The 26,858-nt window shown below is 42.6% G+C and overlaps 1 protein-coding gene across 6 annotated transcripts in view; it reads right to left on the minus strand.

The window, feature by feature from the left end:
- The window catches only part of MYOF (myoferlin), a 278,968-nt gene that overhangs the window by 67,777 nt on the left and 184,333 nt on the right, over positions 1-26,858 (minus strand). For all 6 annotated transcript variants that reach the window (XM_030203030.1, XM_030203027.1, XM_030203029.1 and 3 more), the window contains 5 exons: positions 22,982-23,137; positions 21,802-21,933; positions 11,271-11,434; positions 6,690-6,804; positions 855-960 (listed from right to left, as the gene is read on the minus strand). In XM_030203030.1, the coding sequence (XP_030058890.1) occupies positions 855-960; positions 6,690-6,804; positions 11,271-11,434; positions 21,802-21,933; positions 22,982-23,137 (673 nt within the window). The remainder of the gene's footprint in view (positions 1-854; positions 961-6,689; positions 6,805-11,270; positions 11,435-21,801; positions 21,934-22,981; positions 23,138-26,858) is intronic.

Genomic DNA, 26,858 nt, shown 5'->3' on the forward strand with positions numbered 1-26,858 from the left:
AAGCTCCTGCGGTAACCTGGTGGTAACCACTGGGTTACCATTGCACAAGCCACTTCTGGGGGGGTCTTTTACCCCCGGAAATGGCACGCACGGGGTGGAACTACCGCAGGCAGCCACACTGTACCAGCGGTAGTCCCGATTTAGCATATAGTAAGCATGCATTGGGCTTACCAATACTTTGTAAAAGACCCCCAAAGTTTCCTGTACACGTTTAGGGGCAGAATTTATTTACCACCACTGAATATACATAACATATAATTGAAGTTATACAATCAACTTGCACTGAACAGTGGGCTTTCTATAATTAAGTTAATATCAGATTTATTTCAGGGCACTTGTGTATCTGGCTGAGAATGTGCTGGGAATTTAGGTGCTATCATCTTGAACCGGTACAGAGGTACACATATGCATGAAGATCACTGAATTTCATAATCTGCCTGCATGTGCTAACTCCACTCACTTTCCACCACTGTACACATCCACCAGGGAAGTACTCATCATATTGTGATGGTGCATACTTTTCTGCCCCTTGGTGATGTAGGCAGAGCTAGCTATAGTGCTTTTTGTATGCACTTAAGAATTGGAAGAGTAAATTGTATAATGGTAGTTGTTATCAGGATTTTTAAGTTAATTACATAACAGGTTGTCATGGGTAGGCGCCTACTTCTTGCATTGTAACTTACTACAATATTTTTGTAAACCACTTTGAGCCTGCTATCAGTGGGAAAAGGTGGGATACAAATGTGATAAATAAATAAATAAATAAATACCCATGACAACCTGTTATGAAATTACAGAATAATCCTGATTTGGGTGACACAGTAAATATTTTTCACTAAGAGCAAAACAGTTACCTTTTTCATCCACAGCTCGATTTATATCATAGACCCAGGCATCATCATCCCATAGCCAGCCTGGCGGGCAGTCGATCTCGCCTGGGGGCGATGCTTTTTCTCCATTCTTTACAAAATATAAAACAGTTATTTGTGGCATCATAATAGGTGAAAATAAACCTATTGTAATCTCTGCAAGATAATGAGTTCTACTATCAAGACTATTTCACTCTTCTAAATAACATAATATCACAAATGTCACATTCAGGGGCATAATTGAAAGAGAAGGACGCCCATCTTCTGACACAAATCAGGAGATAGGCGTCCTTCTCTCAGGGTCGCCCAAATTGGCTAATCGAAAGCCGATTTTGGGCGTCCTCAACTGCTTTCCATCGTGGGGATGACCAAAGTTCACGGGGGCGTATCGGCAGTGTACCGAAGGCGGGACGGGGCTGGGTTAAGAGATGGGTGTCCTCGGCCGATAATGGAAAAAAGAAGGGCGTCCCTGACGAGCATTTGGCCGACTTTACTTGGTCCAAATTATTTCACAACCAAGCCTCAAAAAGGTGCCCAAACTGACCAGATGACAACCGGAGGGAATCGGGGATGACCTCCCCTTACTCCCCCAGTGGTAACCAACCCCCTCCCAACCTAAAAAAAAAAATTAAAAAACATTTTTTCCAGCCTCTATGCCAGCCTTAAATGTCATACCTAGCTCCATCACAGCAGTATGCAGGTCCCTGGAGCAGTTTTTAGTGGGTGCAGTGCACTTCAGGCAGGCGGACCCAGACCCATCCCCCCCCCCACCTGTTACACTTGTGGTGGTGTGAGCCCTCCAAAACCCACCCGAAACCCACTGTACCCACATGTAGGTGTCCCCTTCACTCTTTAAGGGCTATGGTAGTGGTGGTACAGTTGTGGGGAGTGGGTTTTGGGGGGCTCAGCACCAAAGGTAAGGGAGCTATGCACCTGGGAGCAATTTCTGAAGTCCACTGCAGTGCCCCCCCTAGGGTGCCCGGTTGGTGTCCTGGCATGTCAGGGGGACCAGTGCACTACGAAGGCTGGCTCCTCCCATGACCAAAGGGCTTGCATTTGGCCATTTTTGAGATGGGCATCCTTGGTTTCCATTATCGGCGAAAACCGAGGTCGACCATCTCAACATTTAGGTCGACCATCTCTTAGGTCAATGTAGAGAATTGGGCGTCCACGACCATATTATCGAAACGAAAGATGGACGCCCATCTTGTTTCAATAATACGGGATGCCCCGCCCCTTCATGGGGGCGCCCTTAGAGATTGGCATCCCCATTCGAAAATGCCCCTCATTATCAACCATTAAGCAAATTCCTTGCACTCATAAACCATTTTAAACACTACATACACTGGTATCTAAACAGTAGCATTAACAGTCTTAATGGTGCAGAATTATAACATGTTCCATGCCTGTGAACCTATGTTGTCTCTGGTAAAATAAAGGCACAGTAAGGAAGTAGTATCACTTCTGAACACAAAGGAATGACAAGAACATAAAAGGGTAAAGATAAGCTGAAAAAAAGAAAAGCTTAAGGCTGGACCAATCATCAGAGACTAGAAAGCAAGATAGAGATGGAAGAGTAAAAAATATAGACTGCATAAGAGAGAAAAAAAAGACAAGCAAAACAAGACTGAAAGTGCAAGGGGATACATTGGTGGAGGTGGGGGGCATCTTACTTTTGTGTCGGAAGAGTGTAGTGATTAGCTATTCCTGACTTGGGGCCTATTATCTGTGCTCCTGTAGCCAGGAATCCAAAATGTACTCCTGTGCAATTCCTTTTTTCACATCCTATCTAAAATGATCTTTTCAGTATATTAAACATAGTAACACAGTAGGAGATGGCAGATAAAAACATCAAATTAGCCCATCCAATCTTCTCATGTGGTATTCTTCCACTTTGTGCTGATGAACAAAACAAAATCCCCAAATGTGACCAAATCTCCACCCCTCCCCCAATCTTGTCTTACTTGACTTCTCAACCATTTTCTCACTACTGTCTTCCATGTCCTGTTTACTACCACCTCCCCTAGTTGATCATCTCAGGCCTTCTCATCTTCAGCCTTGAAGCATCCCCCCCCCCCCCCCCTAAATTCATTCTTTATAAGTTGCAATATTTATGTAACCAATGCCAGAATAATCTGAAAAGTATGCTGTTTGTGAACTTCTAAAACTGCACAGTTCCTTTGAGAGGAAGTGGTCTTGGAAGCTCAGAGAAGATCAACTTTAACCTTACACTGGTATAATGAATTATGAAATAAATGTTATGAGTTGGGTAAAGGATTTGATATACTGACTTTCTGTGTACAACCAAAGAGGTTTTTACATTTTATTATTTTCAGGTACTTCCTCTGCCTGTTGGATGATGTTAGGACCTGGGTTCACTTTCCAGAGGCAGCGGCTGTAGCAAAATAATACACAGAGGCAGATGTTTGTAGAGTAAAGACATAAACTTACTACAGATATACAGCATTGTGCAAAGACTATTACAAAGAAGCTACTAGGGGGTGTAATATTCAGGATGACAATGAATCTGATGAAAGATGTATGTGTGTGTGTGTGTGTATGTTTGTCTGAGTAATTGTGTTATCTGTATGCGCCCTGTCTCTGTGCAGCAACGTTTTATCTTTGAAAAAATTGCAAATCCTTTCAGCATCTGCCTCATTCTCAGTATCAGTTCTATATCACAGAAGCCATGGAAAGGTGCAAAACCTCCATATTTCTAGCTTTTTATTTTAATACTAGTAAAAAAAAAGGCCCATTTCTGACACAAATGAAACGGGCGCTAGCAAGGTTTTCCTCGAAGTGTGTATGTTTTTGAGAGAGTGTATGTGAGAGTAACTGTGTGTGAGAGAGAGAGTGAATGTGTGAGTGTGTGTGTGTGAGAGAGAGAGAGAGACAGAGAGAGAGTGAGAGAGAGTGTGAGTGAGTGAGTCTGGTTGCGAGTGTGTCTGTGAGAGAGAGAGTGTGTGTGTGAGAATGAGAGTGTGTGCAAGTGCGTATGTGAAACAGTGTGTGAGAGAGAGTGTTTCACACAGATACAGTGTGTGCGCGAGAGAGAGTGTGTGTGTGAGACATAGACTCTCTGTGAGACTGAGCAGGGCCGCCGAGAGGGGGGGAACAGGGGGGACAAAATGCCCGGGGCGGCCTTGTCCCGGGCCCGGCCCGGTCTCTTGGCGGCCATTAGACTGAGTCTATGAGACCAAGAGAGTGTGTGAGTGACGCACAGAAGCCCTGCAGAGTACAGCAAAGATCAGCTGAGAGGAGCGCGTCTGTGTGGGCCGCGCACGCCGGAGCCAGAAGACAGCACTTCTGCTGGCGGGGGTTTTGGTGGAAGGGGCCCAGCCCGGTGGCGGAGGCGGGTGGGACTGTGGCGCCGGGCCCCCCTCAGGGGGGGGTGACGACAACCTGGGTGGGTGGCAGTGGGGGTGGGATCCGGGGGGCGGGACCAGGGGCCCGGGGGCGGCCTTGTCCCGGGCCCGGCCCGGTCTCTTGGCGGCCCTGAGACTGAGTCTATGAGACCAAGAGAGTGTGTGAGTGACTGTGTGACACAAAGAGAGTGAATGTGATACAGTGTGAGACATAGAGTGTGTGAGAGACAATGTGTGAGAGTGAGAGAGAGAAAGACATTGACTGTGAGAGGGAGAGAGAGTGTGTGTGTGAGAGAGAGTGTGTGTGTGACAGAGATACCTCCCCCCCCCTCTCTGGTGTCAGGCACCCCCCTCCCTCCCTCTCTCTCTGGTGTCAGGCCCCACCTCTCTCTCTGATGTCTAAGCGTTACTGTGCAGGACGCTGAGCTCTGGCTGTGCTTCAAGGAACTGACCAATCCTATTTAATAGAATGCACCTCCAACATTCTGAAGCCGAGAAACCTCGTGTGGTTGGTCACTTCTGCTTGTGAGGAACCCGGAAATACGTGATGTCAATTCAGGAGATGGATACAGAGAGCAGGAATGCCTCAGCCATGCAGTCAGATTCAGAATGTTGGAGGTGCGTTTTATTATATAGGATAGCTACTTTGCTTTTCTTGAGCTGGGAGCAGACTTAAGAGTTGTAAGAGAGCTATAAATGTGCTTTTTCTAAAAACTACCCTTCTAAGGCTGTGGTTTGACATTTGGCCTATGCTAACTTGTGATAAGTTGCTGGTCAGCAACTAAGAGCCAGAGACTCCTATGACTAAGGACACCTGCAGTATCCAGATAAACAATCAAAATGAGAAGTAAGTGGGTATGGGTAAAATTGCAACCTCAGCAAGAGGGTGGGGGCAGTAACATGGTAACTTTAACCATTATCTAATGAAAACTTATGCTTTATATGACAGGCTTTAAACTGTCAAAGAATTTGAGGGAATAAATAATAGAAGTTGATGGAACGTGCTGGAACATGATTCATCATAACAGGAAACAGAATGTTCTAGAAAGTTGCATATTCATTAGGTAGGAAGGATAATTATAATTAAGATAATGAAGAAAGGAAGAAAAAATATTTAAGAGGAAACAGAACTGAGGATGGCGAGCCTTGGTGTGTCCACTAGCAGGTGGACATATTGACAGCTCCCAGGGAAAACTTGTTTTTATTTGCTACATATTATGCTGTATTGGGAGTTTATTTTTTGATATTTCAATAATTACTGATTGGCTTCTTTGACAATTTAAATAAACATTTATTATGTCTAATACTTATTTAGTAGCCAGAGTTTTTCTTGCCAGAGGTTCTGCCTGGGGGGCAAGGGTCCACCCTCCAGAAGGTTACTCCTGTCTCAGAGGCAAATACAGAAGTATACACTGTTCTATATAGTGTCCTTTGATATGAAGAGATACCTTCTTAGCATGTAAGTTTGATTTCCTATGAAGACTGAGGCCTCAGGAATCTGATTGTCTGTACAGTCTTTGTTATTCAGAATAATATTCCCGTGACATCTAAAGAAGCAAATGTTTGGTGGCATCAATTCTATCTACACTGACATCACCTTCAAGGTGAGATCAGGAGTCAAACCTGTAATGCTTCTCAAAAGCCTTAGGCCAACTTGGTTAAACTAAAATGCTGACAGAATACATCAGGGATTTTCCACCTAGGTCTTGAAGATGGCTCCAGCAATTTTGTTATAAGATTGCCACTGCAGCTCCTTGTGACCTTGGGCAAATCACTTAGGGGGTCTTTTACTAAGGTGTGCTAGCATTTTTAGCTCATGCTAAAAATCAGCTGGTGCTAAACGCTGAGACGCCTATTAGATTCCTATGGGCATCTCAGCATTTAACACCAGCTGATTTTTAGAGTGAGGTAAAAACGCTAGTGCACCTTAGTAAAAGGCCCCCTTAATCTTCCATTGTCCCAGGTACAAAAACCACCTGAGATTGTGAGCCCACTAGGGACAGAGGCAGTACCTGCATATAATGTGTATTGCACTGCATACATCTAGTAGCACTATAGAAATGATAAGAAGTAGTAGTAGTAGTAATAATAGTAGTATTATCCATAATGAATTTACAAGAGATGTCTGCATACAACTAAGGTAAATCTCTTTCATATATTTACTGCATATATCCTGAAAACCCAACAGACTGGGTGGTCCTCAAGTACCATGTTAAGAACCTGTGAACTACATCATAACTTATTAGAAATCCAGTTTTCTAGAGGACCAATATAAAGTAGATAATAGAATTATTCTCTACATCCAATAGGGTTTTTTTTTGCATGTATTATAACCATTACCCTCAACAGCTGATGACTAATTTTATAACCATAAACAAAATGGAATTCAATTCATATAATTTAAAACAGGTGTTTTTATGTAAGAACATATAGATTTGTATGTCAAGAAACTTACCACATCAGAGTAAGGTTCTTCTGGTTGCTTCCATTCTCCCCCAGGGTATCTGGTTTCATTTTGAAACACTTCATCGGTAAACTCAGTGTGACCTGCATCAGCCTCTGTTAGTAAGCTGCGTGTTAAAAAAAAAAAAAAACCCCAACCATCATATGATTATCCGTGAGACAGATCTGAAAAGGATTAGCTGAAATTTTAACCACCATTGTAGCAAAGTGCAAACATTTTATATTCAAGTTGAATAATTATACAGCATTTATAGAACAAGATGATGCATAAGTTAAACTTAGCTCTTCCTGGTAAGCTAGCGTATCACGAGGCCGATGAAGCAAGACAATGGAGCACCACCAGGAAGAGAAATGACTTTGCAAACATTAGGCACTACACTTGGAAAGAGTTGAGAGAGTACCATGCTGGATAGTTTACATGTCTTCTTTTAGCACTGTATATTCCTGAGCTGTGTAAATAGAAGGTAGAGGTGTGCAGGCAAAAACCACTTCATTTTGTAGTTTCCCATGTGGTTTGATGGTTTTTCATGTTGTTTCAGGGCAATCTAACACAATAATTCGCACCTCCAACGTTCTGAAGCTGGCAGCGTGGCAGTGAAGCCGTGTAGTGTTTATAGGGTTCGTAATCGCACTCCCAATCACTGCCCCGCCCTTGAGGGAACTCTGTATAGTTGCCAGGGAAAGAAACGCGACGTCAGTAGGAGCAGGGACCAACCACAGGCCTCGCACTCGCTCTCAGTGTCCCGCCCTCGGAGGGAAGGGAAGGCTGCATATAATATTCACCCACCGGAACTGGGAGGGAGGGAGGAGGACCCTGGAACTGGGAGGGAGGGAGGAGGACCCTGGAACTGAGGGGGGGGCCTGGAACTGGGAGGGAGGGAGGGGGGACGCTGGAACTTCCTTTAAAAACATTAATGGCAGAAGGTGATTACCTTGCTAGCGCCGTTTCATTTCAACGAGAAACGGGCTTTTTTTTACTAGTTTGTTAATAATGAGCACTAGGGGCAGTGGTGTGCTGGAGCCGACTCACGAGAGCTGTTTGTTTAGTTTTTTGTTTTTTTAAAGAACTTTGGGAGCCGGTTGTTAAAACAGCTATTTTAACAACCAGCTCCCAAAATTTGGGCTCGGGTCCCCTCCTGGTGTCCTCCTCCCCTGTAGCTTAGTCATCTTCTCTCCCCACTGTCCCAATGCAGCACCCTCTCTGCTCTCTTCCTCTTTGCCCTCCCCCACTCCGCAATCAGTAGTTCTTTTTCTGTTGAGATTAATTCTTTTTTTTTAAGCCATGCTGGCAGCAAGAGCAGGCTACTTCAGCCAATCCTACCCTCATTTTAGCCATTATGCTAGTATTCTATAATAGAAAACATGCATGCATTTTCCTTTATACCCTCTAGGTACCCTCTTAAAGAATTGCCCTCTATAGGGGCAATATTCTTCAACAGGCACCTATTGCAATTCACCACACACAACATATTTTCAGTTCAATGAGAAGCAAACACAATATAAAAAAGAAGACCCTTTATTAGTTTAGGTATCCCTACTCACTCAGCAACCTTATTTAACTTTGGTGGTGTGACCACATCACACCCTTCCTGCAAAACATTACACTGGCTACCATTACCTTACAGGGCTAAATTTAAAACTCAGTTTGATTTCAAGGTCATAAGGCAAAATGGGTCAGAGTACTTAAAGAATAAATTAGCCCTCTACACACCTTTGAGACCTCTAAGGTCCTCTCTCAAGGAGCATCACTGTGTCCCCTTCATCAAAAGAAATTGTATAATGCGATACCCGCCAGCGAGCCTTCTCAGGAGTAGTTCCCACACTGTGGAATTTACTTCAGGAAGCAGGTGAAAACCTGGCTCTTCTCCCAAGCCATGCATGTGGTGACTCACTCTGCACCTGGACTAGCTTGCTACACATATCTTGTTTAACTGTACAAAGATTTTGCCTTGAGCTTAGCCACCCATATATTTATTCCAATTGATTCTGTACTAGCCCATCTTGCCCCCATCTATGTATCTGACTTGGCCACTCAGCTAAATAGAAACGCACTATCATCATATCTATGTTATTTGAATGTTCTAATGCTTGCTTATTAGGTGTTTCATTGGTATTATGCTGACATCATAATATATCTATGTTATTTGAATACTCTTCCATGCTATTATGGTATTTCTGTATTGTACTGACATATTTCCAAGTTTATCTCATTTCTTGTATTTATATTGGTCAATTTACTATTGTTATGACGTTAACAAAACTAAGTTTTATGTTAAACTGGACCTGCTGTACACCACCTTGGGTGAATCTGTTCATAAAGGTGGTTAATAAATCTCAATAAATAAATAACAATTCACCAATACTAAGATGCAGTTTAAAAAGGAGATAGAAACCTTTGGCTATCTATGTCCGTGAACACCCAGATATTTGGGGGTGATGATGGGAGAAAAGATAACCTTCATGGCATAGGGCCGCAACTGAAGCAGTCTTCAGGATAAAGCCAAGTTTCAGTTAGGGCAAGCAGATGGAGAGTACGAGAGATAAAGAGGTCATAGATGTAGGACAGTTTGTTACAGACAAAGCGGGCATTCCACAGCGCGCAAGAGAAAGGCAGAGAAGGAGGGGGGAGGAGAGGAACAGAAATTCTATAAACTGTGTGCATATAATTAGGTGTCTAGAGAGCACCTGGTAAAAACCTATTCCATTAAGCAAAGTAGGTACCTATATAGGATGCTAAAGTAACCGAGTATATATGGATGTATGTGCTTAGGTGTGAACAATTATCTCAGCTTAGTTCCATGTGTAAGTGCACCTAGTTGTGGGAGATATGCATAAAATTTATAGTATTTAATAAAGGCGGTAGAACTAGAGGACATGAATTGAGGTTTATGGGGGGCAGACTCAGGAGTAATATCAGGAAGTATTTTTTCACGGAGAGGGTGGTGGATATGTGGAATGCCCTCCCACGGGAGGTGGTCGAGATGAAAACTGTAATGGAATTCAAACAAGTGTGGGATAAACACAAAGGAATCCTGTTTAGAAGGAATGGATCCACGGAATCTTAGCAGAGATTAGTTGGCGACGCCGGTAATTGGGAAGCGAAACCGGTGCTGGGCAGACTTCTACAGTCTATGCCCTGATCGTGATTGAATAGATATGGATGAGCTGGAGTGTAAATTTTAAGGGGTTTCGACATTAGCTTCAGAACTTAGTACAAGAACAGTGCTGAGCAGACTTCTATGGTCTGTGCCCTGAGAATGGCATGGACAAATCAAACTCGGGTATAAAGTATCACATACCATGTAAAATGAGTTTATCTTGTTGGGCAGACTGGATGGACCACACAGGTCTTTATCTGCCGTCATTTACTATGTTACTATGTAACTGTGTGCCCTGCCCATGTGTAAATCCATCTGTTAAAATAGCTGCTATCAAAGATATGTACGTACTTACAGAATAAAGCATAGGTGAGTATCCAGTTTTTATGCACGTATGTGTACACACAAGCAAATATTTGCTGGTATTAAATAATTTACACGCAGAATTAGTGCATAAATAATAGCCCCTACTTTATAGAATTAAACCTGGTAAGCACAAGGGCTGGCATCCCATCATGGGTACTCTTGATTACATTGTAATTACAAAAACATCATCCGAACTCACAGATGACTCCAGTCACACAACTAATGAAGCAGAGAAAAAGGTCTCTACGAGAAAATCATTTATTTATTAGGATTTATTTACCTTCTTTTTGAAGGTATTGACCCAAAGCGATGTACAGCAAGAGAAGCAAGAGTTAGAAAATAAGCGGACTAATTAAAAGAAAGTTGCACGAGGTCAGAGAGGTAATTAAATATCGCAGCTAGGACAGGAGTGGATAAATATGTCCTGCTATAGTATGTGTAGCTGGTGTCACTCCATGTGTGTATGTGCGTGACTAGCAATTTAATTACTTCTTTTATTAAAGGCCTGGTTGAAGAACCAAGCTTTTACCCATTTCCTGAAGTAGAGATAGTCTTGTGTTAAGTGAAGCCTTTCAGGGAGTGCATTTCAGAGTGTGGGGGCTACTCCAGAGAAGGCTCACTTGCAAGTATCACATCGTGTAATGTCCTTTGGAGAGGGTGTGATTGAGGATACTCCTTGGGAGGATCTTAATGACTTTGGAGGTGTGTAGAAGGAGATCCTGTTCTTCAAGTACTGTGAGCTATTTCCTTTAAGGGCCTTGAAGAACAACATTTTAAATGTTGCACTGTATTGTACTAGTAGCCAGTGAAAATGTTTGCAAAAATTGTGTGATGCAGTCACATTTCTTACAACCTTCTACTGGTCTTGCTGCAGCATTCTGAATCAATTGGAGCTGATGCAAACCCTTTGTAGCCAAAACATGTAGTGCGCATTACAGTAATCCAGTCGATGTTATCATGGCATGCACAACTGAGACAAGATATGCAAACATAAAAGAAAAACAGAATTTCATTCAGAAAGGTGCCAATTGGATCCTAAGCTAAGCTCCTTGTCTCAGTCTATTAAAAGCATCAAAACTATGAAACGTAAATATAACTCAATAACTGACCTTCTTTCAGGATCAACAATCCATTCACCATCCCAATCCCAGCCCTTTGGAGGCAAAAAAAACTCTCTCTTCAGCTTTATTATTCCGGTAACATCAGAAAACTTATGACGCTTCAGGAGGCCTGTGGTACCCCATTTTCCAAACATGAGTGCCTGGTTTTCATACTAATCAAAAACAGGAGAAAATGGTTATTGCATATGAAAATTTCCAGAAAAGGGCCTGCATTCATGTAGGAACTCAGCAGTTGAGCAGTGATCAGTAAAATTCAATTACACTTTGAAACTGGATAGCTTCAGAAAATGAAATCAGATCTCAAACCAAAAAAAGTACTGATTTGCAAAACCATTGGTAAGGAGGACTGTGAACTGGATTCAACCGAGTTTTTCACTGCTATAAAGACCAGCAGGACATAACCAAGAGATCTGCCAATAAAGACCACGATTATCCAGGCAGGAACTTAGCAGGTGGAAGTCAGCAAGGCAAAGTGCACACGGGGTTTTGATTTCAAAATCCCTGCTTCCGTTTTGGGGAGGGAGGGGGTTAATTCATAAAGCATTTTGTGTTATGTAAAGGATGTTTTACATGTATGCCAACAAGATTGACACATATGCACACCATGTGATATTCCTAGGGATGCAGTTAAGATGCAGATGGGTATTTTGTAATATATATGTTATTACCTAGGTAGAGTAGATGCATTTCTTTGAAGGGGTGAACATGTGGATAAAGGTGAGCCAGTCGATATTGTGTATCTGAATTTTCAAAACGTGTTTGACAAAGTATCTTATGAAAGACTCCAGAGGAAATTGAACAGTCATGGGATAGGAAGCAGTGTACTACTGTGGGTTAAAAACTGGTTAAAAGATAGAAAACAGAGAGTAGGGTTAAATGGTCAGTATTCTCAATGAAGTAGGGTAGATAGTGGGGTTCCCCAGGGGTCTGTGCTGGGACCGCTGCTTTTTAACATATTTATAAGTGATATAGAGAAGAAAGCAAACTAGTGAGGTAATTTAATTTGCTGATGACACAAAAAGTTATTCAAAGCTGTTAAATCGCAAGAGGATTGTGAAAAATTACAAGAGGACCTCACGAGACTGGGAGACTAGGCATCTAAATGGCAAATGCTGTTTAATGTGAGCAAGTGCAAAGTGATGCATGTGGGAAAGAGGAACTTGAATTATAGCTACGTAATGCAAGGTTCCACATTAGAAGTCACCAACTAGGAAAGGGATCTAAGCATCATCGTTGATATGCTGAAACCCTCTGCTCAGTGTGCGGTGGCGGCTAAGAAAGCAAACAGAATGTTAGGTATTATAAGGAAAGGAATGGAAAACAGAAATAAGGGCATTATAATGCCTTTGTAACACTCCATGGTGCAACCACACCTTGAATATTGTGTGTAATTCTGGCCACCGCATCTCAAAAAAGATATAGTGGAATTAGAATAGGTACAGAGAAGGGTGATGAAAATGATAAAGGGGATGAGACGACTTCCTTATGAGGAAAGGCTAAAGCAGCTAGGGCTCTTCAGCTTGGAGAAAACACAACTGAGGGGAGATATGATAGAGGTCTATAAAATAATGAGTGGAATGGGTAGACGTGAATCGCTTGTTTACTCTTTCCAAAAATACTAGGACTAGGTGGCACCCAATGAAGCTACAAAGTAGTAAATTTAAAACGAATTGGAGAAAGTTTTTCTTCACTTTGCGTGTAATTAAACTCTGGAATTCAATGCCAGAGAATGTAGTAAAGGCAGTTAGCTTAGAAGGTTTTAAAAAAAGGTTTGGATGGCTTCCTAAAGAAAAAGTCCATAGACCATTATTAAAATGGACTTGGGGAAAATCCACTGCCTTATTTCTAGGATAAGCAGAATAAAATGTATTGTACTTTTTGGGGATCTTGCTAGGTACTTATGACTTCAATTGGTCACTGATGGAAACAGGGATGCTGGGTTTGATGGCCTTTTGGTCTGTCCCAGTATGGCAATGTACTTTGGAGCAGGTGTAAATTTGTGTATGAGAATTTGTGCTTTTCTGGGGATAGTCCTGAATGCCTATTTTATATCAACACTAGTAAAAAAAAAAGCCCCGTTTCTGATGCAAATGAAACGGGGGCTAGCAAGGTTTTCTTCAGAGTGTACATGTGGGAGTGTGTGTGTCCCTGTCCTCTACCCTCACTCCCTTCCCCTGTGCTGTCTGTCCCCTCTGCTCTCTGTCCCCTCCCCCCTCCCAGTCAAGTCCTTCAGTGTTAAGTTTCCTGCTGTGCTCTGTTTGTGTTACAGAGAGAGTGAGGGCGTCTGCCCTCTCTCCCCTCCCCCCTTCACTGTTACAGAGAGAGCGATTTCGTGCTGTGCTGTGTTTTCCTTCACTGTTTGTGTTACAGAGAGAGCGAGGGCGGGGCAGACACTCATGGGGAAACCGGATATCTCTGCCGCTTCACACTTCCGGCTGGAGGCTTCATTTAGAACATTGGTGGTGCCTTTTATATATAGAGATAGTGGGCACCTTTTCAGAACTCTGACATAGGTGCCCTGTTAAAAAAACCCAAAAACTATCAGGATCAATGGCTTGGTAGTAACTCTGCATTTGGGGGATGGAACCATACACAGATGTAGTGCCAGATATGTGATGTTACTGGTAATGCTAAAACTAGCCACTGTTAAATCACCTGTAATGGCCCAAATATTTCAATAGCAGGGGAAATAGCTAATCACTACATCAATGTCCCAATGCTAAGAATATTATAAGCAGGGCCGGTCTTAAGGCGAGGCGACCGAGGCGGCCGCATAGGGCCCCGCGCGGCGCGCCTAAGGTCGCCCCGCCCGCCCGAGTTCCAGTCCTCCCTCCCTCCCTCCCTCCCTCGGATGGCGCGCGACGGCGGAGTGGTGAGGGCGGTCCGCCCCGGCTGTCAGCGGGTGGGGGGTGCCCTGCACCCGCTGCTCCCACCCTGTCCTACCTTTAAAAAAAGACTGTGGAAGCGCCAGAGGGACAGGCAGCACCTCGTGTCTGCCCTCCCTGCTACTAAAAATGTCTTCGACGTCGTCATTGGGCCTTCTCACATTGAGTCCCGCCCTTCTCTGACGTAACTTCCAATTACCGCGAGGGTGGGCGGGACTCAATGTGAGAAGGCCCAATGATGACGACGTCGAAGACATTTTTAGTAGCAGGGAGGGCAGACACGAGGTGCTGCCTGTCCCTCTGGCGCTTCCAAATTCTTTTTTTAAAGCCAGTGAGGGTGGTGGGGACCGGAGAACAAAGCTAGTAGGTAGGTTGAGGGGGGGACTCAGATGGGAGAAGGGTGTTTGGGGTGGGGGTTCTCAGGTGGGGGAAGGGTGGGGAGGGGGTTCTCAAATGGGAAGGAGACTACTACTTAACATTTCTAAAGCTGAGGTGGGGAGGGGGTTCATGGATGGGAGAAGGGGGTGGGGAGGGGGTTCTTGGATGGTTAAAGGGGACGGGTAGGGAGGGGACTGGGGTTCTTGGATTGGAGAAGGGGACCGAGGTGGGGAGGGGGTTCACGGATGTGAGAAGGGGGTGGGGAGGGGGTTCTTGGATGGTTAAAGGGGACGGGTGAGGAGGGGACTGGGGTTCTTGGATGGGAGAAGGAGACTGAGGAGGGAGTTCTCGGATGTGAGAAGGGGACGGGTGGGGAGGGGACTGGGGTTCTTGGATGGGGGACCGAGGTGGGGAGGGGGTTCACGGATGGGAGAAGGGGGTGGAGAGGGGGTTCTTGGATGGTTAAAGGGGACGGGTGGGGAGGGGACTGGGGTTCTTGGATGGGAGAAGGGGACTGGGGAGGGGCTTCTCGGATGGAAGAAGGGGGCAGGCACTGGGGTCTGAGAAGTGGCCATATGGGAAAATGGGGGCCATGCCTGGGGCTGGTGGGAAAATGGGGCATGCGTGGGTCAGGTGGGAGAATGGTTCTGAAAAGGGGGCCCTAATACAAGGCATGTGGATGAAGGGGGCTGGAACTGGGGGCTGAAAAGGAGGGTAGGTGGGATAAGGGGGCTAGTACTGGGACTGGAGGCTGAAAACGGGATAGGGAGAAGTGGCTGGGGGGCTGAAGCTCAGGACTGGTGGGAGAAAAGGGCTGGGGCTGAAATGGGGGACTGGTGGGATAGTGGGGCTGGAACTGGGGACTGAAAAAGGGGCGGAGAGAGGGGCAGATCCTGGATGGGGTAACGAGAGGGAGGGCAAACCCCGGATGGATGGGAGAGGGAGGGCAAATTGTGGATTGAAGGGGCAGAGAGAAAGGGCAGACAGTGGATGGCAGGGATAGAAAGGGCAGACAGTGAATGGATGGGGGAGAGAGAGAGGGCAGACAGGGGCAGATGGTGGATGGATCATGGAAGGGGCAGAGATAGAGGGCAGATGTGGATGGAAGGGGCAGGGAGAGAGGGCAGACATTGGATGGAGGGGACAGCAGAGAGGGCAGACACTGGATGACAGATGCTGGATGGAAGGAAGACAGTGAAAAGAAGATGAGGAAAGCAGAAACCAGAGACGACAAACTGTAAATAAAATATATATTTTTATTTTTTTGCTTTAGGATATAGTATTGTAGCTGTGTTAATAAATGTTTATAAATAGAACATGTAAGTAAGGTAATCTTTTTATTGGACTAATTTTAATACATTTCGACTTAACTTTCAGAGAAGAAAACCCCCTTCCTCAGGTCAGGATAGGATACTGTAACAGTACTATACTGTATTGACCTGAGGAAGGAGATTTTGGCCTCTGGAAGCCAAATGTATTAGTCCAATAAAATGGGATTATTTTATTTTCTGTATTTGTTTTATTTCTATTTGTTAATTTGTAAAGTGGTGATTGGTATTTGTTAGTTTTTTCAAATTTACATCTGCTGTCTTTATATTTTGCACAGTACTAGGGGTCATTTTCTGTTTCTGTGGTGTTGAATTGTATGCAGAGTCTGGCATCTTGGGGGTTCAGTTTAATTTTTGTCTAAATAGAAAGTTTAAATATTACTACTTATTCTATAGTGGATTAGGGTGTATCTGTGTTTGTGAAAAAGACATGGCTTTCAGTTGGCATTGACTGTGCAGGATCGACGATCTGTACTATTCTGTCAGGTTTCATTTTACAATAGGTGAATTGATGTTCTAGTGCTCACTGTAGTGTTTTAAGATGTTTTCCTTTTCTTTGTGTGATTCGTAGAAATGACTGCTTATGGTATGGTAGAATTGCTCAATAGGTCCTAGAGTGTTTTGTATTCTCGGCATACCTAGTAGTGGATTTTGGAGGGGGTGTTAAAAAATGACCGGGAGGGAGGGAGGGGGGCATTGGAGCTGGGAGCCCTAGGGGGGGAAGCCCTGGAGCTGGGGACCTTGGAGCTCAGAGGGAGCAGCCCGGGAACTCAGAGGGAGGGGTAGCCGGCCCTGGAGCTAGGGTGGGGGCGGAGTTAGGTGGGGGCAGGGCTAGGGTGGGGCCCCATCAAATTGGTCTGCATAGGGCCCCGCACTTGCTAAGACCGGCCCTGATTATAAGAAAGATCTTAAGTGCTGCTTATGGGATTTGTGCAATGTACATGCATAATACACATTATATTTATGCCCTCAGTGGTGACATAAGCATACTCTCAATAGCTCTTCTATCTTTTTTTTTAATGGGCTTGGCAACTTTGGTAGCTCAACATAATTATTTCTGGTTCAAAGAACAGTTTTATGAGCACATTCAAGGGGTGACGATGGGTGCATCCCTGTCCCCCTCTGCGACTACACTTCATGCATGGAAAAGTTTTTTGGATGATTTTTTTTTGTGTGGGATGCGAAGGACAAGGGTATATGGAACATATCAAATGTAAAGCAGTAGAATACCAAGTGAGTCACCTTGGGGGCAATTTTCAAACTTTCTACAATGGGACAAAGGTTGTGTGTACATTTTATTCATAGGCTTTAAACCAATTTTCAAAGTGGAATCATGTGCAGTCACTTGCACTTGTGTTTTTTTTCTACAGGCATCAACACCTCCTGTTTTTTTGCTGGTTATATACCTCTCTCTATGTACCCTAGTATCCTTCTGGCTGTGGCCACTACCTCATCACAGTTTCATCACCTTGAAATCCTCAGACCCAATCACCCCAAGATCCCTCTCCTAAGCTGTGCTTATCAATCTCTCTCCTCCTATCTCCTTTGGATTTCTGCACCCCAAGTGTATCACTCTGCAGTTCTTGGCATTAAATTTTAAGTAACCAAATTTCTGGGTATCCTATAAAGGTCGGTTTCTAATATCACAATTGATGAACCATTACAGAAACCACAAATTGTTTAAACATATTACTATTGAAAAAAATATAATAAAAATAAAAATGGTAAAAATTAAAAAAAAATTTCTTATATAATATTAATGTGTGCTCAGTTGTTTTGGTGTATTACAATGACCCAAAGGTTTGAGATGTATATAAACACCATGCTTACATCATTGCACACCCTTTCTCCAACCTACTTATAGCATTCAGTAACAAAACAACATAATGGTAGAAAATATATATCAGATACTTAGCTTAGGTGGGGTGTGGACGGATCTACTGGTCTTCACGATGTTATTGATTAATGTTCCAATGCAAGAGATGGTATAAATCCACGGTCACTGTAATACTTTTAAATCTGAATCTGTGTAAAGATAAATGTGGAAATTGGGAACTTTGAACATTTATCTTTGCATAGATTCAGATTTAAAAGTATTACAGTGACCGTAGATTTATACCATCTCTTGCATTGGAACATTAATCAATAACATTGTGAAGACCAGTAGATCTGTCCACACCCCACCCAAGCTAAGTAGCTGATATATATTTTCTACCATTATATTGTTTTGTCACTGAATGCTGTAAGTAGGTTGGAGGAAGGGTGTACAATGATGTTAGCAAGGTGTTTATATACATCTCAAACCTTTGGGTCATTGTAATACACCAAAAAAACTGAGCACACATTAATATTATATAAGAAATTTTTTTTATTTTTATTATATTTTTTTCGATGTAATATGTTTAAACAATTTGTGGTTTCTGTAACAGTTTATCAATTAAATTTTAACTGCCAGACCTTTGACCATTCTTTTGTTATGCTGACATGTCATTAACGACTTCTCAGTGTATTGTGTATTGTGATGTAACCCGCTAAGGATTATAGTTTGAGCTGCAAATGCATTTTTCAAATATACAAAATAAAACCTACATTCATATTTCTCCGCCCCAACCTAATCATGGATCAGGGGATGCCTCTTTCAAGACAAAATAGCATCAATGAGAACCGGCTTCCGACCAGACAACCCAGACCTAGTCCTGCTCTTGGATGAGGTCACCAGAATCGATGAACCATACGATACCAACAGATCATGGCCATCATTCTCACCCCAAACATGGCCCTAATTCGACAACTGCTACTAAAAACTACTACATCCCACTGCTCACTGGACACATGCCCCAGCTGCCTACTAAAAGAACCACTCACCGAATTCCTAGAAAGCATCACCACCTACTTAACTGACCTAATGTCCTCAGGTACATTCCCTAAGGAAAAAGATAGCATCATTCTAACACCCATTCCCAAAAACCCTAAATCAAGCAAAAGTGACAAACTACAGACCTATAGCCTCCATACTCCTTATTGCCAAGCTTACAGAAAGCATAGTTAACATACAACTTACCAAATACTTGAACAACTTCTCAATACTCCATGAATCCCAATCAGGTTTCAGATCGCGCCACAGTACAGAAATTTATTTATTTGTGACATTTATATCCCACATTATCCCAAACAAGTTTGAGTTCAATGTGGCTTACAATAAAGATACATAAAGAATAATGCATAAGAAAGTAATTTGTTGTAAGAATCCAATTTTACAATACAGTATCATAAATATACTGGGATAGCTATGGATGTTTAACATTTAGAAAATCTATTATGAACGAGAAAATGTACATGAAGCAAAGAGAAGGTTAATGGTAAATAGAGTAATAACCAATTCAGGTAATAATTAGTTGTTTGAGATATGGTTGTTCTTTGTGAAGGTTTGTTTGAATAGGAACGATTTGAGAATTTAGCGGCATCTACTATATTCCTGTATATTTCTTACTTTGGGTGGTAGGGAGTTCCACCATTTGGTTTCTAGGTAAGTGAAGTCTGCTGAGTGGCCATTTTGTAGATCACTTTTTTGCAATTTGGGAGGTGTAGTCAGATAGTTTCTTGCCTCATATTTAGCATTTCTTTGAGCTAACTTTATTAATGGAATCATATAGTCTGGAGCTGTGCCATTTAGGATTTGAAAGATAAAGGTTCATAATTTAAAGGTGATTCTCGCTTTGATGGGAAGCCAATGTAATTTGATTAATAAACAGGAGGCACTTTCAAAATGAGAGATTTTGTATATGAACCTGGCTGCAGTATTTTGAGCTGTTTGGAGTTTTTTCAACAGGTACTCCTTACAGCCAGCATATATGGCATTACAATAATCGAATTGGGATAATGTTAATGATTGTACCAATAGTCTAAATGTTTCTGATGAGAAATAGGGTCTGATCCTTTTTAGTTTCCAAAGAGGCCTGAAAGATTTTGTGATTACTGAGGCAACTTGAGTATCAAATGCTTGTCTATAATTATACCTAGAATTTTCAGATTATTGTCAATGGGGAATGAAGTATTGTCAATTGTGAAACTGTTGTAGTTGTTTTGGTCAAATAGGTTGGTAATGACCATGAATTTAATGTTTTTTTTCTTTATTTAGCTTTAGTTTTGATTCTGAGGCCCAGGCTTCCATCAAATTTAAACCAAGTTTTGCCTTTTGTAAGATGTCTTGAATGTTCTTTTTGAAGGTCATGTATATGGTAACATCATCAGCATATATGAATGTTTTGAATCCTGCTGTTTCTAGTCTGTTACCTAGTGGTGACATCACTACATTAAACAGAATGGGCGATAGTGGAGAGCCCTAAGGGACACCACAGTCCGGTGACCAAGTACAGGATAAGGTTCCTTTCATTTTCACCTTGTAAGATCTTGATTTCAGGAATCCTTGAAACCATTTGTGGCCTCTGTGTCACATATGCCAAAGTTGCCTAGTATGTTTAGTAGGATATTATGATCTACTACATCAAATGCGCTAGACATATCGAACTGCGTTATTAAGATCTAAGACTCTATGCTAATTTATTTTCTGAGATTTGATACTAGGGTAGTAAGGGAAGTCTCGGTGCTATAGCATGCATGGTCTGAAACCTAATTGCGATTTGTGTAGTACGGAGAAATGTGAGAAAGGTAGTCTATAGTTTGAGCTGCTATTATTGCTTCCATCGCCTTAATCATCACAGGAATGGAGGCTGCTGGTCTGTAGTTTTTTTTACATCAGTTATGGTGATTGAATTGTTTTTTGGTATTGGTGTTAACAGCCCTAACTGAAAACTTTAGAAGAGAAATCAGTCAGGGAAGGAACATATTACTACTTCAATTCGACACGTCATTGGCATTCAACACGGTCAACCACTGCATATTACTCCAAGATTGGTATAAGTGGGGCAGTACTCAAATGGTTCAAACTTTTCCTGTCCAAAAGTTCATATCAAGTCAAAATGAATAACGAACTATCTTCCCCCTGAAAAGCACAATCAGGAGTACCTCAGGGATCCTGCATCTCCCCAATCCTATTCAACATCATGATGACCCCACTAGCCAGAAAACTAGCTAAAGAAGGCCTAAACCCATTCATCTACGTCGACAATGTGACCATTTTAATGTCATTCGAAAATGATATCAGAGACATCACAGAGATCATCAAAAAGGGCCTACACACACTAGAAAACTGGGCCACCGCATTCAAGCAAAAAATTTAACAGAGACAAGACCCAATTCCTGGCAGTAGCAGCACCCCACAAACAAACCACCATAACTAACATAACTATTGATGGAACCACATAAACCCTCGCTAACAACCTAAAACAATCAAAAGCTGACATAGGTCACAAAGGTAGTAACAAACACCTTCCACACAATGTGGAAACTAAGGAGAATCAGAAACAACTTCCCCACAAAAAATATTCCATCTTACTGTACAATCCACCAGTTCTCTCACACGACTACTGCAATGCAATTTACTCTGTCTGCAATTACACATACCAGACCTGGGAGCAAAATGAACCAGTTCAATTTAGCCCTGGACAGTTTTTCCAAAATGCAGGTATGACATAGACATAGTACAATATTTAAATAATTTGAAATACATTGAAAATATAAATTATAAACACTGTCATGTACAGAAAGGTATCTTTAAAATCAGTTAGCTGTGCAGTATGGGGTTTCTCTTCAGAACTGAGCTAAACCATCTATGCCTAACCTGGCTCTTGAGGCCCCTCCCCAACCCCATTGACTAGTCTGATTTACAGAATATATGTAATAAATGTTCACCGTATTAAGTTAAAATGGACTTCTGACATGGTCTTGGAATAAAAGGATATGCTATCCAAGATCTGTTCTACAACCACACTGCATTTCAGAGTTAGGGTTCAATAACAGTGATAATACCATTTCTGCAAAAACACTGAAGGTTCCTTCTGCGAAGCTGTTAAATTTGCTTTCAACTGCACTCAATCCAAGCCATATGTTAACTCTCAACTGAACAGGAACTTTGATACCTTTGTTCTTGTCTAGTGGATACTGAAATATACAACAACAAAAAAAGATACAATTATTGTGCAGTGGTCATGTATATTAAGTCACACATACAGCAATTATATGGTCGATATTCAAAAAGCACTTGGTTGACGGCTTCAGGTCCTGATCACATAAGTGATTTGTCCTAAACTTCTCAGTCCACTAAACAGATACATGTTGCACATATGGGTTAATACATAACTAAAGTGATTCATAAATAACATGAAATTAAATTTAGCTGGAGGGCAGACCTGTTGCACAACGTAAGGCCTAAATTTATCTGGAAAGCAGTGATGTTCAGCCACTATTCAAATAAAGTTATCCATGTGATTGGACTGCATAAATAGTATTCCTAACTTGACACAGATAAAGTTTCCATATAAGTTTAGGACCGCATATTCTGTAGTCCAGCTTAAATGTATAAACTGGCTGAGAAATATGCATAAAAATGAATAACTTATACAGACATTTATATATGGCAGCATCCCACTGAATACTGTCCTCCGCATTAAGCTTTAATGTTACACCTTCTAAATTGCTTTTCTTTGACTGGGCCCGCAGTGTGGAATTGTCAACATATTCAGTTCTGAGTACAGGCAGACCGAATCTCGGTTTCGGATTTGGCACTCTAGGTTCAACAATGTTTTCCTCCCACCATCTAAAGGTTCTCCCCCAGGCCTACCTTTAGAAGTCCTAGTGGTCTGGTGGCCTCTTCGGGAAGGAGAAATCTCCAGTTGCTCCTGCCCCCGGCTGGCTCCGCAGTCAAAATGCCTGTCACAACTTCCCTCAGCAGCCTCATGAGACTGCCGTGGGATGTCAAGGCAGCCATTTTGAGATCAGAGCCAGCATGATCAGGTTTCAGTATGAAAATGGCTGTCACAACCTCCCACAGCAGTCTTCTGTAGCTGAGCTACACCATACTGTCTGGTTATATATTATAAAAAATCTGCAACATGCCATCCCGCTCCACTGAGTTAGACTGTCTTACTTAGTGATGAGCAAACCTGCTTGTTTTCAGAAAATGTACTCTTTTTAAACAACCATGTGATACCTTTAAAAAGATGGTTTGCGTTTTTCCACAGTATTTGCCAGACGCCTCTTCGCTGATGCTGGAATATAAAACCTGATGAGCTGGAATACGGGCATATGCCAATCTCTTCTCAGCGCGGATCAGCCAAATAATGACATCTGGCATACTGTTTTGTGGCTGCAGAATTTGAGGAACATGAACATGGAGTCTTGTTATAAAATTACTGTACATAGCAATTGCACTTTTTTAAAACTGACTGTATAAATATAAAAATCATTCATGGGAAAAGATTCCTAAAAAAAGTTAACAAGTTTCTTCATGTTACCCAACTATCTATTCCACTCCCATTGTGGAGGGTACCGAGATGCCTTTCATATTTGATCCATCCTCTACCCTATTGATTAGACATGCACATTTATGACCAGCTTACACATTTTTATAGGCTTCATGACCACAAAACAAACTTCAAAAGAAATATATTTTTAATCAGAACTATTTTCTTGTTTGCTAAGGATTTAACAGTCATTAACTGCTGCAGTTGTCTTGGACTTGCTGCATCTGAATAAGCGGAACAGACATTTCAGCCATTGTGCTGACCTCACAGCATACTTGAAGGACAGCCACATCAGAATTGCTGAAACGTTAGTTCCACATACTCAGATGTGGACAACTACAACAATCATGATGCCAGCTGTGTAAGCCTAAGTGAACAGTCATTTATATTTTCTATACAATATGCTGTTTCTGCTGATCCACAGGCAGTATGAGTGGACAGATTCAATTCCCTGACCTGGCTTGTGTTCCTTGGATCATCAGAGTTGGAAATGCTGCACTTGATTCCCTTCCAATTACGGTGAAAGCAGTCTTTCAAAGAAGTAAAAAAGGGCCTTATAGGTGGTCTGTCGTCTTTCAGGGGCTGATGACTCGAAAGACAAGAACAGTACTAGCTAAATGCTAACTTACTTAACTGGCCCTTAATTGGTGCTATATAGTTGCGGTCCTTCCATTAGACCAACTGAGGTGGGGGCCTCAGGCGGCAGTCTTCTGGGAGCAGCATATCACCCCACACCAGCCGCAGTCTGGCATCTCCCCACTTCCTTCTTCAATCCCCTTCTCTGGCCCTATCTTTGTTTCGTAAAAGACATTGGTGGCAGCAATTCCCATTGGCTGCCCTGCTGCAGGCACCTGTCTCCTCAGAGGTGAGCCACAGTACAGACATCTGCCTATGGGAATCATTGCCACCGCCATCTTTTGGAAAACAAAGGTAGGCTCGGGAATGGGGTTTGAAAAAGGAAAGGGGGAAGATACCAAACCACGACCGGTGGGGGGGAGGAGCATGCCATCTCAGCCTTTGCCTCAGGCAGCAGATTGCTTTGGGCCACCCCTGGTGCTATCAATAATTGGCCTTAACTAGCACTAATTTGCAGTTAGGAACATGAGTTATAACCTATTCTATAAGTGCACATGTAAATTGTCTAGTGAGCAACTTCAAAGGGAACATTTGCATGGGTAGGTCATTCGCGTTCTGACTATTCTAGGTACACTTTCCAGCTTATTTTCAAAAGAGAAAAACGCCCAAATTCCGACCTAAATCGGGAGATGGACGTCTTTCTCTTGTGGGTGCCCAAATCGGTATAATCGAAAGCCGATTTTGGGCGTTTCCAACTGCACTCCGTCGCAGGAACGCATAAAGTTGATGGGGGCATGTTGGAGGCATGGTGAAGGCGGGACTGGGGCGTGGTTATCGATTGAGGAGAGATGGGCACACTTGGCCGATAATCGAAAAAATAAAGGCGTTTTTAGCCAGAATTTAGGACACTTTTTCTGGACCCTGTTTTTTCACGAACAGGTCCCAAAAAAGTGCCCTAAATGACCAGATGACCAACGGAGGGAATCGGGGATGACCTCCCCTGACTCCCCCAGTGGTCACTAACCCCCTCCCACCAAAAAAACCCGAACTTTAAACACTTTTTTTCCAGCTAAACGAGCTGTGATTGGCTGACAGAAACTTGGAGGGACTTAATGGAAAGGGAAGAACATCTAAACAGCTGATTCATGTGGTGCAGTGCTTAAAGCAGTGGCCTGGGAATCAGAAAGTGGCTGGTTCAAATCTCCCTTTTACTATTTTTTTTTAATTTGGACGTCCCCAACTGCACTTGCATGTTTTTTTTTTTTTTTCTTCCGATTTTTGCTCTCTGCATGGGTCCAGGCAGCACCAACTAAACTAAATTTGCTTGGGGGACCTGCATACTGCTGTCATGGAGCTTGGGATGATATTTGAGGCTGGCATAGAGGCAACTCGGGGGGACCAGAACACTACCAATGCTGGCCCCTTCCACGACCAAATGCCTTGGATTTGTTCATTTTTGAGCTGGGGCGCTTTGGTTTCGATTATCGCTGAAAAACAAAAACGCCTAGCTCAAAAAACGCCCAAATCCTATGCATTTGCCCTGCACAAACCGTATTTTCGAAACCAACGATAAACGTCCATCTTTTTCGAAAATACGATTCGGCCCGCCCCTTCATGGACCCGTTCTCGGAGATGGACGTTTTTACAAATGGGCGTTCGCGTTCGATTATGCCCCTCTTTGTATAATACTGTCAGTTAACCATGCAAGGTGTTGCTTTAAGTGTGCACACTTACATCTGTCTTAGACATAGTGTAAGCAGTTGTGCCTAAGCGTTGGCATCTAAATGCCAACTTATGCTAGTATTTTATAACATTGCTATTATAGAACTTGTGCTTATTGCACAATATGTTGGTGCCTAACTTTAGGTGATCTTTCTTGAATTGACCCTTATCTGTATAGTTGGGTGAAACGTTCTCACCTTGGCACTATACAGATAGTACTGGAGCTCCAATCAGAAGTACTGCTGGAATTTCACAAAGGTGATCTATCTGAATAGTTGCCATCACCATATAGATAAGACCTTTTAAACACTGGGCCAGCTTTGTTCTCACATTGCTGGTTGTTCTTTAATCCCATGCTGAGAGACGTATCAGGAAGCTGCTCATAAGGCATAAGTTCCACCGTATGGGTGCAGATGAGAATATAGAACTTCTAGAAGAGGCACATCATTTCTAGAATGCACCAGCTCCAGGGTTTCAAAAAGGTAGAAACATTCTAACCTTCCTTGGTATTCGTGCATTTCTTTAATAGTCTGTTGAATCTCACACAACACAAGCACAAGGCCATGTGATGCTTCAGTTACTATGGCAGATACTGTTTTCTAAACTATAAAAAGCAAAGTGGAAATGAGTAGTTACAGATGCAGAAACACGAGCCAAAATTTGTACTCTCCCTTATAGTCGTCCTTGCTTGCTTATATTATTCCAAATGTTCATATCCCTGTTTCTGTTCTTATTATTTATCTTTTGCAGTAAAACAGATCCTCTTGCCATCAGATTCTCCTAGGATCAACTTGCACAGAGCAATCATTTAGAGACCACAACAGCTAAACATAAGTGAAGTGAACTCTGTATGTTAATCCATACCATGATTTACTGGACAACATGTAAAGTAATGTTGCTTACCTGTAACAGGGCTTTCCATAGATGACAAGATAGATGACGTACACAAGTGGGTGACATCATCCAAAAGTGCTGGGAAACAACTGATGCTCTTTCCAGAGCACTAAACAGTGTAAAGTTGTGAGTTTGTGTGGCCCTTACCACACATAGCAATCTCCTCAGCCCTTCAGTTAGTTCCATAGTTAGTTCTATGAAAAAGTATCCGTTACTAGTACGCAATACTGCTTTCTCCATCAACAATAAAACCTGAGTCAGGCACACCAAGTGAGTGAATCCCAAGCTTGGAGCTGCCCAGATTCTTTTCAGCAGCCCACATGGTCAATTGTAAGATGAATTAGCTGATAGAACAGATCAAGGACAAGTTGA

This window comes from Microcaecilia unicolor, chromosome 5 (genome assembly GCF_901765095.1).
Source record: "Microcaecilia unicolor chromosome 5, aMicUni1.1, whole genome shotgun sequence".
Classification (NCBI taxonomy): Eukaryota; Metazoa; Chordata; class Amphibia; order Gymnophiona; family Siphonopidae; genus Microcaecilia; species Microcaecilia unicolor.